This window comes from Rhincodon typus, chromosome 27 (genome assembly GCF_021869965.1).
Source record: "Rhincodon typus isolate 14 chromosome 27, sRhiTyp1.1, whole genome shotgun sequence".
Classification (NCBI taxonomy): Eukaryota; Metazoa; Chordata; class Chondrichthyes; order Orectolobiformes; family Rhincodontidae; genus Rhincodon; species Rhincodon typus.
Window position 1 is genome coordinate 37,524,314 of NC_063358.1, and position 16,635 is coordinate 37,540,948.

The following is a 16,635-nucleotide window of genomic DNA, read 5'->3' on the forward strand; positions in this document are numbered from 1 at the left end:
CAACGAGTAACTCCAGTGAAGCATCCAAATGTAGATGTCATGTAAGAATGAGACTGGAATCAGCTACCATGCTTGCCATGGTTGTATGTTACATTTACTATCTCCAGGCTTACCAACAACTTAATTTTGTGTTCTTTTGCTTCTCTACTTTTTCAACGTCAGTCAAAAGCCTCCACAAAATTCAACTTTTAGGTGGGTCTTTAGTCACCACTGCTGAACTCTGTCAGCTTCTCTTGTTCTTACTGTTCCTTTGTAACATGTCCTGAAATAACCTGTTGTGTTAATGGTGCTCTATAAATGCAATTATTTAATTGTTCTTGAAGGAAGCAGTCAAGTCAGGGGTGGATGGCATTTCTTTTGGAACTGTACCCCAAGGGAAACTGGTACTCTGTATTTATAACTGTTTTTAGTTGGCCCTGATTGCACAATGTTTCAAGAAAACATCTGCCAAACCAACATTGAAAAATTATTCATAATAAAAAGCCCAAGAGGCCAGTTACCTTGTGTCCCAATTATCAGAGCCAATATCGTATTTGTAGGTTGGTTGAAAATTGATAGGTCCTTCCATGAATTCTTGAAATACACCCGACTCCTCCATGTGTTTTGCTAGCTATGCAACAATAGGAGAAGAAGTGCTTATTGCTTCAATGTTTACTACTGTGTGACAACAGTACAATGTGTTAAATCATAAATTAGTATTTTTGTTGTAATAACTAATTTTTATTTATGAACTTTAGGTCTTGATTAATCACCCTGATTCAGCCGCGAAAACAAAATTTAAATATGGTGGGTTAGACCATAAGTAGGTCCTTCAGTCAACTGAGTCTGCTCTGCCATTCATTAAGGTCATGGCTGATCTTATAATACTCAACTCCATCTCCTACCTTTTCCTCCTTGATTCCCTTATTAGTTACAAATCTGTCCTTCTCAGCCTTGAATATGCCTGATGAGCCAACCTCAACTTCCCTCTGCAGTAAAGAATACCATGATTCGCTACATTCTGAAACAACTTCTTCGACATTGCTGTCATAAATGGTTGACCCCTTTTTCAAAGATTATGCCCTCTGGTCATAGGCTCTCCCACAATTGAAATCAACCTTTCCACATCTATCCTGTCAAGTCCCTGAAGAATCTTGTACATTTCATAAGGTTGTCTGTCATTCTTCTACACTGTAATGAGTACAGGCCCAATCTACTCAACTGTTCTTCATAAGACAATCCCTTGGTACTTCATATCAGTTTAGTGGACATTCTCTGGATAGCCTCTTGTGCCGGTATATCTTACCTTAGACAGGGGGACCAAAACTGTTCACAGTATTGAAGCTATGGTCTGACTAGCACCTTGTATAGTGTTAACAAAACTTCCCTACATTATATACCACTCCACTTGAAATAAAAGCAAACATTCCATTTGCCTTCATTATAATCCACTGATCTTGGATGCAAGCTTTCTGCAATTCATGGACAAGGGCTCTTAATTCTGTCTACTCCATAGCTTTCTGCAGTATTCCATCACCTAAGTAATATTCAATTCCTCTATTCTTCCTGCCAAAATGTATAGCCTGAAATTTCCCCACAATATATTCCATCTGCCAAGTTTTTGTCCACTCACTTAACTTGTCTCCTCTGAATGTGGAGTAAAATACTGTGTGATATTGTTTAACTGAATCTTGGAAGATTGAGGGGAGAGAAGTGTGAAATAAGCAGAAGCGAACAGATCCTATTAAATCTACTTCTGCCATGACCATTTACAAGCTATCATGGGCTTAAACAATCACCTTATTCATATCAATTTTTGCGATCTGCTCCCAGGTGTTTGGTCAAACCTTACAAGATGGATAATCCTTGCTTCATATGCTCTTGATGTATCTTGTTTTTCTTGGAATGACTACTATATAGATTATACTATGATTGTACTGTAAATGACCTCATGCCCTTACCTTTATGCTGCAAATTTTCTAACTGAAGCTGTTACATGTTCACTCTCTAAACCAGCAGTCTCAGGCCTGGGACTGAGCTGGATTTTGGTTTTTACTTATTTCCAGGTCTGACACATTGAACTACATCCAGCAGTTCAGGTCAATCTGAGTAGGATGGAGTCAAGAGATATTTGTAGCATGAGAATAGACTGCATGCAAGTGGCAACAGATAACAGGTTTTGCACCACGTAGTGCCCAGTTGAGTTGTCCAGGTAGGTTAATTTTAATTGAGTTGAAATTTTTAAACAGTTGGATTTGAGAGAGTGAACCTGTACCATTACATTGTTAACTGTTTCTCTCTACATGAAATTTTCTACATTAATTTCCCCTAATCTCCAAGTCTCCCTCATATTCATCATGTAAATATCTGTTTATCATATGCACCTGATCATTTCGGTCTACACTTGTCCAATAACATCTCCAAACCCGTCTTCAACAAGATATTTAACTATGTGGTTTTTGAATGACTATTTCTGGCAATCTGTTACACATTCAGTATTCTGCAGGGTGGAGGCGGAGGTATACTTCTTTTCATTTATAGTTTTGCTGGAGATTTGTTTTGAATGTATGGCCTCTGGTATTGTGCTTATAATGCAAAACAATTAGTATTTAAATCGAAACATTTTGAAATTTTGAAGAACTCTCCACCCTGCTCCCTCCTAGGGATCTGGGTAGCTCAACAAGTTCAGTTTTGCGAATAACTCCACATAGCCTCAAGCACCAGAGTCCTGCAATTATCCTAGTTGCTTTTCTCAAAACCAATTTGTTAACTGATAGCAAGCAAGCATCTCCCTTTTAATTTCTGTCTTTTTGGATCTATCTGAGCTAAATAGCAACCACTTGGAAATCTGTGGAGACAACATTCTTCAGTGCGCCAGAAGTCATTGTAGTCCTAGGTGTGACAAGTCAATGTAATTTTTATCTTACCTGATCATATTTGAAGAGTTTCTTATAATCCTTCAATGCTATTAGCTTTTTAATTACTTCTACGTCTGGATGACATATTCTGTAGTTCAGATCTCCAAGCCATATTATCATGCTTTACCATAAAGAGATAGAAGAGAACAAAGTAGTAAACATGGCATAATTTATATAAAAAAAACTTTTTTTTCCAAATCATACTTTTATTTAGAACAAAGTTATTTTAGTATGGACTTCAAGATATTTACCCTTCCAACATACAAATTTGATCATCAATGCAAAAGTCTAAGAGCCAGAAGGTTACTTGATAATGGAAAAAATGTTATCACTCAGCACTGTCATGCGCACTGTCAAACAGGGTTAACTGAGTCATCATAACAAGGAATTTAATTAAGTACAGACTCAATATCCATCTACTTTGACCCTTCAAGAATTTTCAGGTCAGGCAAAGCTTCCTCCATTTTGTTTCACACTTAAGTAATAAAGGGAAGAATATAAAAAATGCTTATTTTCCATGTTAACAATTTACAATCTAAAAAGGACCAAATCTTCTGAAAGAAATATACAGATCATAATTACACACCCAACAAATCTACAATTGATAGTCCTAATAAACCTTTCTTGCTGGAAAATAACTGTTTCTCTCTACATGAAATTTTCTACATTAATTTCCCCTAATCTCCAAGTCTCCCTCATATTCATCATGTAAATAACTGTTTATCACATGCACCTGATCATTTCGGTCTACACTTGTCCAATAACATCTCCAAACCCGTTTTCAACAAGATATTTAACTACGTGGTTTTTGAATGACTATTTCTGGCAATCTGTTACACATTCAGTATTCTGCAGGATGGAGGCAGAGTGCACATGCCTAATGTGTAAGCATTCTTCACAACATATTGAAGCATCTCATCTAGTCTTGAGATGAGACAAATTGCACAGCCTTATCATGTTGTGATTCATTACCATGTTTGGGAAGGTTCTAGTGAATTTGTTTTTTTTACAGCACCAGTAATTCAAAAGGTCTGACTCATGATAGAAGTGAGAGGGGTCATTGTCGTGCTGTTGTGGTGCCCCTACCTCTGAGCCAGGAAACCCGGGTTCAAGTCCCATTTGCTCCAGAGGTGTCTAATAACATTTTTGAATGGGTTAATTAAAAAAAAATCACCCTTGTTAAAAAGTGGAAGTATAAATAAACTATTTTCCCTCGTCTCAAACCCAGCAGATTTACAGCACATGCATGTTGTTGCAAGACAGGATGATAGTGAATGAAGGGAATTTAATTTGGATAGTGAATGGTGAGTGGTGACCCTGCCACATTCCCACCTTTGCCCCAGTTAAGCCCCAGCAAGGAAGGCTCATGGACAGCCTTATCGCACTGGCAACAAATGAAACCCTTAACTGGGCAATTAGTTACCCCTTATTGCTGCCTCTGGTATTCAACCAGCGGCTGCTGGCAGGGCACCTACTACAGGTTTGACACAATTTGACTCCGAGCCACATCAGGAGCTTAAAACAGGTCACACAAAGAGAGAGAGAAATTTTAAAGGCTGAGGAGGTGACTCTGGTCCGGTCTGAGCCTAAGCTTTGTTTGTGGCTTTCATGGAAACACAGAACCGAGCGGCACCAAGATCCAGGTTCTGCAATACCCCAGGCCCCACAGCCCCTCATCAGTGGGAGTCAGGAAGTGAGGCTGCTCCTGGGGATTGGGGGAATGGAGGGGATGATGTTTGGTCTGTGCCAAATTGTTGTTAACCCCAATTCCACCCCGAACAGGATGAGTATTTGGATGAGACTGATTCTGCTCTCGAACCAGATTCTGTCTTCCTCCCTGATTTGGGAAAATGGTCTCCATGTGTCACATTTTTATCTTCCCTTGCTCCTGGGAGCTGTGATGTCGTGTTCTCATTCCATCTGTTGTAATTTGTGTAAATGGGGAGGGAAGATTAAAAAAAGAAAAAAAATAATAAAAAAGGGGGTGGCACAGTGGCTCAGTGGTTAGCACTGCTGCCTCACAGTGCCAGGGACCCGAATTTGATTCCACCCTTGGGCGACTGTCTGTGTGGAGTTTGCACATTCTCCCCGTGTCTGTGTGGGTTTCCTCCGAGTGCTCCGGTTTCCTCCCACAGTCCAAAGATGTGTAGGATAGGTGAATTGGCCATGCTAAATTGCCTGTAGTGTTCAAGGGATGCCTCGATTAGGGGGGTTAAAGGGGGGATGGGTCTGGGTGGGATGCTCTGAGGGTCAGTGTGGAATTGTTGGGCCGAAGGGACTGTTTCCACACTGTAGAAAAAAAAACCATGGGAAGCCCGACCTCTGTCAGGTTGAGCTTCAATGTGGGCAGGTAGCTGGTTACTCAATGCCTGATTGAGGAACTCAGGATTGGCATCTCACTATCTAAATCTATTTGGATATAACTTTACATGGACTCAATCCAGGCACCATAGTACAGGAGGCCATTCAAATTTGCAGGATTGGCTGGGAGCGAAGAGTGATGTGGTGGAGGTTTGAGACAGAATAGTTAGGGGAGTATATTTTCTTTTGCAACAAAACCAGGTATTCTAAAGACTGCGTTTCCAGTTTGGTACAGATTTCAGAATGTTTCCTTGTGCCTGGAGAAAGCCTTTGATTGGGCAAGGAAAGGATGTGGTTCTGATGGTCTATTTTGGGACCAATGATGTTGGAAAGAGAAAAACAGTTATGGTTGAAAAGTACTAACAGCTAACTTAAAGTACAATATCATAAGGGTTACAATATCTGGTTAGTTACTCAAACCCACATGATAATCGGAGTAGCATTAAACAGATTAGGTAATTGAACATGTGGTTGAAGAATGCTTTGAGAAACTGTCTCCATTTCATCAGGCAGTTATACCAATATTGGGAGAGGAGGAACTGTGCTGTTAGGATGGATTTCACCTGAATCAATGTGCGGCCAACATTATTAAAGGAAAGGATAGATAGGGTGTCCTGAGGAGTTTAAATAGTAATTTGGGGGATAGGCTCAGATGAAAAGAGCCATATAGAGAGTTTGAAAACAAACCAAAGGTCGTGCTAAGTAGTTTTAAAAATGAACAGAAAAGGTGATTTGTTGGTGGGGAAATTGCTAAAGATAAAGAAAATGGTCAGCATGGTGGCTCAGTGGTTAGCACTGCTGCCTCAAAGCGCCAGGGGACCTGGGTTCGAGTCTAGCTTCAGGTGACTGTGCGGAGTCTGCACATTCTTCCTGCGTCTGCGTGGGTTTTCTCCTGCGTTCCAGTTTCCACCCACAGTCCAACATTATGCAGGTTAGGTAGATTGGCCATGGGAAGTGCAGGGTTACAGGGATAAGTTAGGGGCGTGGGTTGTTCTTTGGTGTGTCGATGAGGACTTGATGAGCCAAATGGCTTGCATCCACACTGTAGGATTCTATGATTCTATCTATAATGACAAGTGTTCAAATCCCACCATGACAACTGGTGTACTTAAGTTCTGTTAATTAAATAAACATGCAATGAAAAGCTAGTTTTGATAATGTTGACTTGACTGTGGAATTACTGGATTATTAATGAACTAGATGGGATTTCATAATGTCCTTTGTAAAAAGAAATTTGTTATTCTCACCTGGTTCAGTTTGTACATGACTTTTGACACACACCAATGTGCTCCACAAGTTTTACTTAACTTCTTTTTAATTATTTCCCTTTAGAAGTGACTGCTTTGTTTGCTGTTTTTTGGATTTCCAAACCTTATGCTGCTACTTTTAGTGACCGGTGAATCTGTGCCCCAAGGTCCTTTTGTTTCTCCTCTCTATTTAGACATTTGCTTTTCAAGGAATATGTGGCCTCCTAATTCTTCCTAACAAAACATATTGCTGTATAAGGTAATGGTCATGAAAGAGTTAACATATGGGTTAGGCTGAAGCTTTGCTGAATCTGATTTATAATGTACACTTGGCAGAACTGGAGCAATGTGGAGGGTTCTCCTAATGGAGACACATGTGTCTCATCAGCCTCTGGTTAGTGAGATTTAATTTATTTATATTATGTAATAAACCACATCTCGTTATCAGCCTCTTCTAAAATTTATTTGTGGTCCATCCTCCATCACAGAATATTGGACAGCACCTTAGACTAGCATGGGAAAGAGACAACTCCAAACAACTCCAAGCTAACAGGTTTAAAAGGTATTTCACCACTATTGTAACATATACCACCTTACACTTACCGACCTGGAAATTCATTTGCTATACACTTATTCAAAGGCTTTTTTTGTATTTTATCAGTCTTCCTGATAGTAACTGCTAATTTGATGTAATCTGCAAATTTTGAAAACTACTCTTACAATTTCTGAGTCGAAATTGCATATGCAAATGGAGAACATCAGCGATCATAGATAATTCCTGCAGAACACCGCTTCCTACCTTTTGCTAATATGAGCAATAGCTCCGACACATAATGCTATGTTTATGTGCATAGACAGCTTGGTATTCATTCTGTTTTTTGTCCTAATTCCACACAGCCTGATCTAACTCTACACTCTAGCTCTCTGTCTGTAGTCTTGGTGGCTCCATCACTTCAAGTGCACATTCAGGCATCTTTTTCAAATGTAATGTGGGTTTCCCCCTGCACTAACCTATCAACCAGGGCATTCCAGGTCTCCACGACTTCAAATGAAACAACTTTACTTCAAACTGAATCTATGCTGCCTGGGATATTGAGTTCTTGAAGCATATCTTTCCTATCCACCCCATCTCAGAACCCAATAATTTTACAACACTCGATTAAATCTCCCATCAGCCTCCTTTGTTCCAAAGAAAACAACCCCAGTCTATATGATCTCTTCATCGCTGATATTCTCTTCTCCATACAACATACTCATAAATCTCCTTAATATTCATCTTTCCTGTAACTGAGCAGATCTGGGTACTGCACCTTAAGAAGGATATAAAGGCAATGGGAGGGAGTACAATGTAGGTTTACAAATACATGGATTTCAGGGGTTATGAGGAGGGATTATACAAATTAGTTTTCTCTAGAATTTACAAGGTTAAGGGGTGATCTGATCAAAGTCTTCAAGGTATTAACTGGAAAAGACAGGGTAGATAAAGATAAAATATTTCCACTTGTTAAAAATTGTAGAACTAGGAGGCATAGTATGAAAATTATGGCCAGACCATTCAGGAGAGATGTTAAGAAGCTCTTCTACACACACAAAAGGTGGGAGATGTTTGGAACTCTCTTCCACATATGGCAGTAGATGCTGGATCAGTTGTTAATTTTAGTCTGAGATAGAAAAAGCTTTGTTAAGTGAAGGTATTAATGGATATGGGCCAAAGGAAGGTATACGGAGTTAGGCCACAGATCAGTCATGATCCCATTGAATGGTGGAACAGGCCCGAGGGCCGAGTGGCCTACTCCTGATCCTATGTTCATATGATAGGCTGACAGAACTGGATGCATTACTCTGCTGCAAGGCCAACAGTGTAAAGGAAAGGTATCCATATTGCCGCCTTAGTCACCTTGTGCATCTGTCCTGCCTTCTGAAGGGATCCGTGCACATCAGTTTCGATCATTTATTCGGTTTTACTCTGCCTTGTTTATCAAAATACATTTCTCACAATACTCCAGAATGAGTTTAATTTGCTACTTCTCTGCCCATCGATCAAGCCATGATATCTTGCCACTGACCATCTCTTTATTAATCATTATGAAGTATATGGCTAGTTTGTGAAGCACTTTAAAACTTAGTCAATCCTCCACATGCAAGTTTAAATCATTAATATACACCACAAAAAGCATGGGACCTGGTACTGAGTGCCCTGGAAGCCCAACAGAAACAGTCCTCCAGTCACAAAAACATGTTTACCCCTTCTTTCCCATCACAGAGCCACGTTTGCATTCAACATGCCACCTTCTGTTGGTTTCCATGATTTTTACTTGTCTGCCCAGTGAGAGCTCGTCGAGTGCCTCGCTGAAATTCAGGTAGATGTATCGAATATATTATTTTCCATCAGATCGTCCTGGTACATCCTCAATCAAGTTAGTCAGACACATCCATTCCTTAGCAAATCCATACCCAGCTCTGGAGGTTAGGCTGACCAGTCTTCACTTCCTTTGTGAACAACCATTCAACTGTGCGACATTAGCAGCTCATTCCGCACTATGCCTGCAACTACAGATGAATGGAAAATGCTGATCAGAGCCTCTATGATTTCTTGTGCTTTTCTTTGGAGCCTTTGATACACAATAGCCTGGTGTTTTCTCTCCTTTCAAATAAACTGTTTCCTCTTTTATTATGTTTACTTGTTCCAACATTTCACACTCCTCTTCAACTACAACACCTGCCTCATTCTCCGCTCTTCTGAAGACAGATGCAAAGTATTCATTAAGAACCACATCCACATCTTCCATCTCCACACACAGGACACCTTTTTGGTCTATGTCAGACCCTGTCTTTTGTTACTCTCTGCTTTTAAAAGATTTTTGGTGTTTCCTTAATTTTACTTGCAAATATTTTTTATTGCTCTCTCATTGTTTCCTGGTTGTCTTTTTAACTTCTCCTGCGCTTTCTACACTCTTCTAGTCTTTCTGCAGTACAATAACTCACTGTAGTGGAGGGCCTTGGAGAAGGAAGAAGTGAGTGGGTGGGGCAGGAAAGCAAAACGGCACAGGTTCATCAAACAGGAATGGCAATTGGAGGTTATATAGTGAATACTGATAGTATAGATATTTTTCACAGAAAATTGCACAGCAAAGTTATAAAAGAAAGCTGTGCCCATGCTATGTTACATAAGTTGTTGCAAAACAACTCAAAAAACGTAAATCCCAATACAGTGTGCAGGCCGGCCCAATTACATCCATGATGTTAAAGTGGCATAACATTGGATTAGGCAACTTAAAATGGGGGCTTATTGTACTGAGTTGTTGACATTTGACAAAAATTCTCCCTTTATGTCTTATCCTATTCTGTAGGTTCTTCAACATCCAACAGATCTAGATATGAAATCCAATCCTTCTTTTTCCTGAGGCTACATTTGCTCTGAAAACTATCTCCTTTCACTGCTCTGACACTGATTTACCTTCCAGTAGCTGTTTCTACCAGCTGTATCTTACACCTTAGTAAATTGCCATTTCCCAATTGGCATTTTAATCCTTGTTTATCTTTGTCCCTTTACATAATAAAAATGGTCTCTCAAATACCTAGTTCAAAAAGTAAATCCAGAACTGCCCTTCACGTAGTGGTTTTGATATAAATTAATGCAAAAAAGTTCTACTGAAAATATTTTAGGAATTTTATGTCCTCACCCCCTTTTACACTGATTTATCTCAGTTAGTACTAACGTAGTTGAAAACCCCATCCAATTACTGCCTATATATTCATTCTTCCATCTCCTTCTGACCATCTACGAGGTGATGTATTTATGGTTTCACTACAAACTTCAGATAAGGGAACTCTCGGTAGGGATATATGCTCTGAATACATTTTCCATGAGCCTAAGAGGATTCGATCAATTAAATTACCATCAATTAACAGCAAAGTACAGTGGATACTGGAGATCTGAAATAAAAACAGAAAACTCAACAGATCTGACAGCATCTGTGGAGATAGTCTGATATGACTCTTCTTCAGAAGTGTTAGAGCACTGTAAATGCTGTCCTTCCGCAGATTAATAAAATCAACATGGATTTTATTGAATGTGCAATCTTCCTGTTTTTTACAGATCATTTCCACATCAATTGATATAAAAAACCTCAGACCATTGCATTGGAGGGGCTGATTGTTATGTAAAAGACATATCAAGCAATGCTTGATGGAGAAACAGGCTTCTCTAGAACAACTGCAAAGCATAAGGTATTCCAGGCAACAGCAGCTTAAGTAACTACATACAATGCAAGTTTCAGAAACATAACCCACCAACGTTGGAGACTTACTCATGCTTCATGATTGTGAGAGAGGTTAGTGGCAGAGTAGACTGAATAAAACGCATTCTGCTACAGATTTCTTTGTAGTCTTGGTTCCGCCTATCACATTCTTCAGTATGAGCTGCGAGATGTGAGTTAACGATACACAAGGTGGTGTTATGAAATTGAAACCTTATGCTCACTCCACCTTTGTTACCCTAGGAGGGAAAGACAGGAAAAATACTTTTATGAGAAAGTTAAAGAAAGATTAAACAAAAAAGTCACATAGAACTTCACTAGGGGTCAGATTGCCTCTAACTGCCTGTCCATGCGATCCGTTAGGGTTTGCAACCAAATACACTTCCTGCAGACATAATCATCAGTAACATGGAAACTCTCCCGAATCTCCCACATCCAACAATAAGAGCACATCACTCTACTAAAAAAAAATCTATGCACCTTAACAATCTACAGACCCAGAACATAGCACAGTTTTATTGCTCTAAAAACACTCCTCCAGGCTAACTTAGTACCTACGTTTTTATATTTTTAAAGTTTAATCAAGAGATAGATCTCAATAACATATAATCAAAAAACCTACTCTACTCACTATTGTAGATTTATAAAAGAAAAACAGTAAAGTTACACTTTAAAAAACAATTTAGCTGCTCTCCTGCTGTGAGCTCCACACACAGGCTTCTCCAACGTCAGCTGTGAATTTCGCTGCTTGTTTATTTTTCTTAGAACGAACTCCGATGTCCAGAGATACTCAAAAGCAGACAGCAAAGGCAGCAGCTGTACAGATAACTGGTCAGAAAGCAGTTTAAATTTCTTTCTCCACTTGAATTACTTCCCTAGTGGTCACTACCTTTGTCTCTCTTCCTCCTTTTTAAAATGCTGTTGTTTTGATTTTTGTTTTGCCAAAGTTTCAAAACAATGCAACAGCTTATAAAACAGTAATTACTGCCCCTAGAATTCAAGAAAATCTGCTCTAAAACTGAAGATACCTCAAAAAAGTAGCAGCTCTTACAGCCACAACTTTTTCCCGTCCTCCATCTTAGATTATCTAGGTAATCCTCTATCTCTCAATCCTTAAATATCAGTGGGTAGCTAGAAAGATTACTGGGTCTCTTTGTTTATTGATGTCACTGTTCGCCAGGATCTCAGCGACTCCATTGCCCTTGAAAAGCAATGAAGATAGACAGTCCTGTGCTAGTTGACCTCTTTAAAATTACCATATGTATGCAGCTGAGCTAAAAAGATTTCAATTTACATAATTTGCCTAAACAAAACCAAAAAAGGAATCAAAGGACTATGGCCCTCATTGCATCATTATCAGCAAGCACATCGATCAAGTTATAGTGCAAATTGTTTATCAAGCCAGAAGATTCAGAACTAAAAAGGGCAGGCTAAAAAGGGCAGGCCATAAAGTGCCAAACTCCAGCATGATCTGGTAACGTTGCTGAAATCCTCACTCCTGCTGTTCTTTGCCTTTCGGTTCACAGTCAGACTATAAGCAAACTTCAATGATCTGCACTTATCCATAAGACTTTGTGTTGATGACAGTAGACCAGCTGGGGGCTATTACCCCTTTCTTTCTCACTTCTTGCAGGAGTAGGGATCCTCTCCTTCAGAGGAAAAGAGCAGAAATACTTATTTTCAAAAATATTTTGCTATCCCAATGTCTCAAGTGCACGGATTCAGTGATAAGCTGAGTCCATGTCAACTAGGACACTGTCAAGTTTGACTCCCAATCTGCCCTGAGTTGCTTCATGTCAATTGATTCGGTATGGAATGTGCACCATGAGAAAACTGTGCTGTTTCCACTCTTAATCACTACTCACTGTTTTTGTTGGGTGCAGGCACAAGTCAATGTTTTCTGAGCACTGTACAATGTTCCATTGTGATGTCTATTTGTGATCGAATAGCCTTCTGACATTTGCCATCAAAGCTAACACATCAGTAGCCACTTTGGGGAGCACCTGGCCCATCTAGCAATTCTCCAATAAGGTCAACTTTGAGGTGAGAGTCAGATATAGTGGAAGACAAAATTGGTGAGCAACTAACTTATGTCATAGATTGGTAGTACCATGACAGTTGTCCATTTAAATGAAGGGATAATAGGTAACACTCACTCTTTCCAGTTCCAGGGTTAGTGCAGCAACCTCCCCGACCTGGTTACAACAAATACTGCTAAAAAGTATCCAATTTCCTCCAAATAACTATGAGCACACCCACTGGAAATTTATATACATTGAAAGGTGAGCGAGAATAAATAATTGCCGTAGCATTATTTGCACAAAAGAGCAGTATTAGCAGAATTCCAGATTTCAGGCTAGTCATGGGGATTGTACATGAACACCACAATCAAGAACAGAGAATTTAGTCTCAATTCTTACCAGGGTGTCCAAATGACCCTCAACCATGAAAATCTGGCTGAGAAATAATGTCATTTAGCTAAATGGATTGGATAGTCCTCTGTTAACAGATAGAAACTTATTACTGCCTCACATTTATTAAATAAAGCTGTAGAATTGCTGGAGTAACAGACAACTGCTGAACCAGGAGTAGCAGAATAGTGGGAGATATGATTTTAGGTTGGAAATATGTGGCAACATGGGTCCTGAATGACAGAGGATTAAATTGCCTCCAACTTATGTCACACAGTAAATCAATTCTCTTTCATCATTTCAAATTCTATTATTAAATTCAAAGGCAATACAAAACTAAATAAGCAAAATTATCACTCCACATTACAAAGCAACTCTTCAAACAACCAATGTCTTTTAACTCAGAAGCAAGGACTAAAAGTGGATCATATTTAGCCTTCATTCACTTTAAGAGTTTATTATAACAGAACTATGAACAACAGTGAAACAAATGAATAACTAGACAACAATAATGCCGTACAAAATGGCAGAAAGGTTTTTTTTTTAAATCCCAATTTAAATCACATGCAATTTATAAATCTGAGTTATGAATCAATAGAAAAGAGGAAATTGGAGTCGGTTTAATTTGTACATTTCACATTAACATCACAGGAATAAATACTACCAGCAAGGAATGCTTTATCTAAATGTGATGTCTACCACTCCATGCAACAGCCTAAAAATGTATTAGTGTGGTGCAGCTTCAAACCCATGCAAGGGTTGATTTCCCTGCAGGGCAGGGATCATTACAAGCTGCGATGTGCAAAGCTTGAATGGATTTCTTCAAAATCAATGGGTATGACCACATGAGTTGCACAGCTAACAGCCTGTGCCTGTGGCACTGGCAGCCCTCAAGCCTATTGCAGGAATCAAATGTACTAATGCTGTGAAGTAGTACTATACTAGTAGTTAACCTGATCAATGTAACTTTGTTCATTCTGTGGCATTTCTTATTTCCAGCCACACCGAAGAAAGCACTGAATAACAGAAACCCTGATGCATGCCTTTAGTTTGGAGCAACTGTACTTAGGGAGGATGGTCCTGGGAATATGTCTAGGGAAGTTTTTTTTGGGTGAAACTGAGAAATAAAAAGGGATGATCACCTTATCGGGATTTTACTACAGATCCCACCACCAAACCCCCCAACCCCGCAACAGTCAGCAGGAAATTGACAAATAAATTTATCAGGAGATCTGAGTTATCTGTGAAAATAATTGGTAGGAGATTTTAACTTTCTAAACATAGACTAGGACTACCATAATGTTAAAGGTTTGGATGGAGAGGAATTTGTTAAGTGTGTACAAGAAATTTTCTGATTCAGTAAATGGATGCACCTACTAGAGAAGAAGCAAAACTTGACGTACTCTTGGGAAATAAGGCAGGCCAGGTGACTGAGGTGTCAGTGGGAGAGCACTTGGGGGCCAGTGACCATAACTCTATTAGTCTTAAAATAATGATGGAATAAGACAGACTGGATCTAAAAGTTAAAGTTCTAAATTGGAGGAAGGCCAATTTTGATGGTATTAGGCAAGGACTTTCAAAAGTTGATTTGGGACGGATGTTCGCAGGTAAAGAGACAGCTGGAAAATGGAAAGCCTTCAAAAATGAGATAATAAGGGTCCAGAGACAGTATGTTCCTGTTAGGTTGAAGGGCAAGGCTGGTAGGTGTAGGGAATGTTGGCTGACTAGAGAAATTGAGGTTTTGGTCAAGAATAAGGAGGAAACATATTTCAGGTATAGACAGCAGAAATCAAGTGATTCCCTAGAAGAAGGTAAAAGCACTGGACTATATTTAAGAGGGAAGTCAGGAGTGCAAAATGGGTACATGAGATAGCTTTGGCAAATAGGGTTAAGGAGAATCTAAAGAGATTCTACAAATACATTAAGGGCAAAAGGGTAACCAGGGAGAGGATAGGGCCCCTTAAAGATCAGCAAGGCTACATATGTATGGAACCGCAGGAGATGGGTGAGATACTAAATGAGTATTTTGCATCAGTATTTACTGTGGAGAAGGATATGGAAGATGGAAAGATGTGGAAATAAATAGCGACATCTTGAAAAATGTCCATATTACACAGGTGGTGGTGCTGGATGTCTTAAAACACGCAAAGGTGGATAAATCCCCGGGACGTGTTCAGGTGTACCCTAGAACTCTGTGGGAAGCTAGGAAAGCAATTGCTGGGCCCGTTGCTGAGATATTTGCATCATCGATAGCCACAGGTGAGGTGCTGGAAGACAGAAGGTTGGCTAACGTGGTGCCACTATTCAAGGAAGGTGGTGAGGAAAAGCCAGGAAACTATAGACAGGTGAGCCTGACATCGGTTGTGGACAAGTTGTTGGAGGGTATCCTGAGGTACAGAATTTACATGTATTTGGAAAGGCAAGGACTGATTAGGGATAGTCAACATGGCTTTGTGCATGGGAAATTGTGTCTCATGAACTTGATTGAGTTTTTTGAAGTAACAAAGAGAATTGATGAGGGCAGAGCGGTGGATGTGATCTATGTGGACTTCAGTAAGGCATTTGACAAGGTTCCTCATGACGAACTGGTTAGCAAGGTTAGATCACATAGAATACAGGGAGAACTAGCTATTGGATACAGAACTGCCTCGAAGGTAGAAGACAGGTAGTGGTGTTGGAAAGTTCCTTTTCAGACTGGAGGACTGTGCCATCAGTGTGCCACAAGGATCAGTGCTGAGTCCACTACTTTTCGTCATTTATATAAATGATGTGGATGTGAACATCGGAGGTGTGGTTAGTGGTTTGCAGATGACATCAAAATTGGAGGTGTAGTGGACAGCGAAGAGGGTTACCTCAGAGTACAACAGGATCTTGATCAGATGGGCCAATGAGCCGAGGAGTGGCAGGTGGAGTTTAATTTAGATAAATGTGAGGTGCTGCATTTTGGAAAGGCAAATCAGGGCAGGACCTATGCACTTAATGGTAAGGTCCTTGGGAGTTTTGCTAAACAAAGAGACCATGGAGTGCAGGTTCATAGTTCCTTGAAAGCAGAATCGCAGGTAGACAGGATAGGTTTAAGGTGAGAGGGGAAAGATTTAAAAGGGACCTACAGGGCAAATTTTTCTCACAGAAGGTGGTGCGCGTATGGAATGAGCTGCCAGAAGAAGTCGTGGAGGCTTGTACAATTACAACATTTAAAAAGCATCTGGTTGGGTATATGAATAAGAAGGGTTTAGAGGAATATGGGCCAAATGTTGGCAAATGGGATTAGATTTATTTAGGATATTTGGTTGGCGTGGACGAGTTGGACTGAAGGGTCTGTTTCCATGCTGTATATCTCTATGACTCTAAGTGAAGGTGGGGTCGGGTGGTTCACCTGCAGAGGACCCATTCCACTATTTGTCATTTGTAAAAAGTATTTGGATGAGAATACAGGAGACATGGTTATTAAGTATTTGGA

The 16,635-nt window shown here is 39.8% G+C and overlaps 1 protein-coding gene across 2 annotated transcripts in view; it reads right to left on the reverse strand.

Annotated features, from left to right (window-relative positions):
• Window positions 1-16,635, reverse strand: part of inpp5b (inositol polyphosphate-5-phosphatase B) — a 244,184-nt gene that overhangs the window by 42,349 nt on the left and 185,200 nt on the right. For both annotated transcript variants that reach the window (XM_048613275.1, XM_020513305.2), the window contains 3 exons: window positions 10,816-11,003; window positions 2,907-3,018; window positions 501-610 (listed from right to left, as the gene is read on the reverse strand). In XM_048613275.1, the coding sequence (XP_048469232.1) occupies window positions 501-610; window positions 2,907-3,018; window positions 10,816-11,003 (410 nt within the window). The remainder of the gene's footprint in view (window positions 1-500; window positions 611-2,906; window positions 3,019-10,815; window positions 11,004-16,635) is intronic.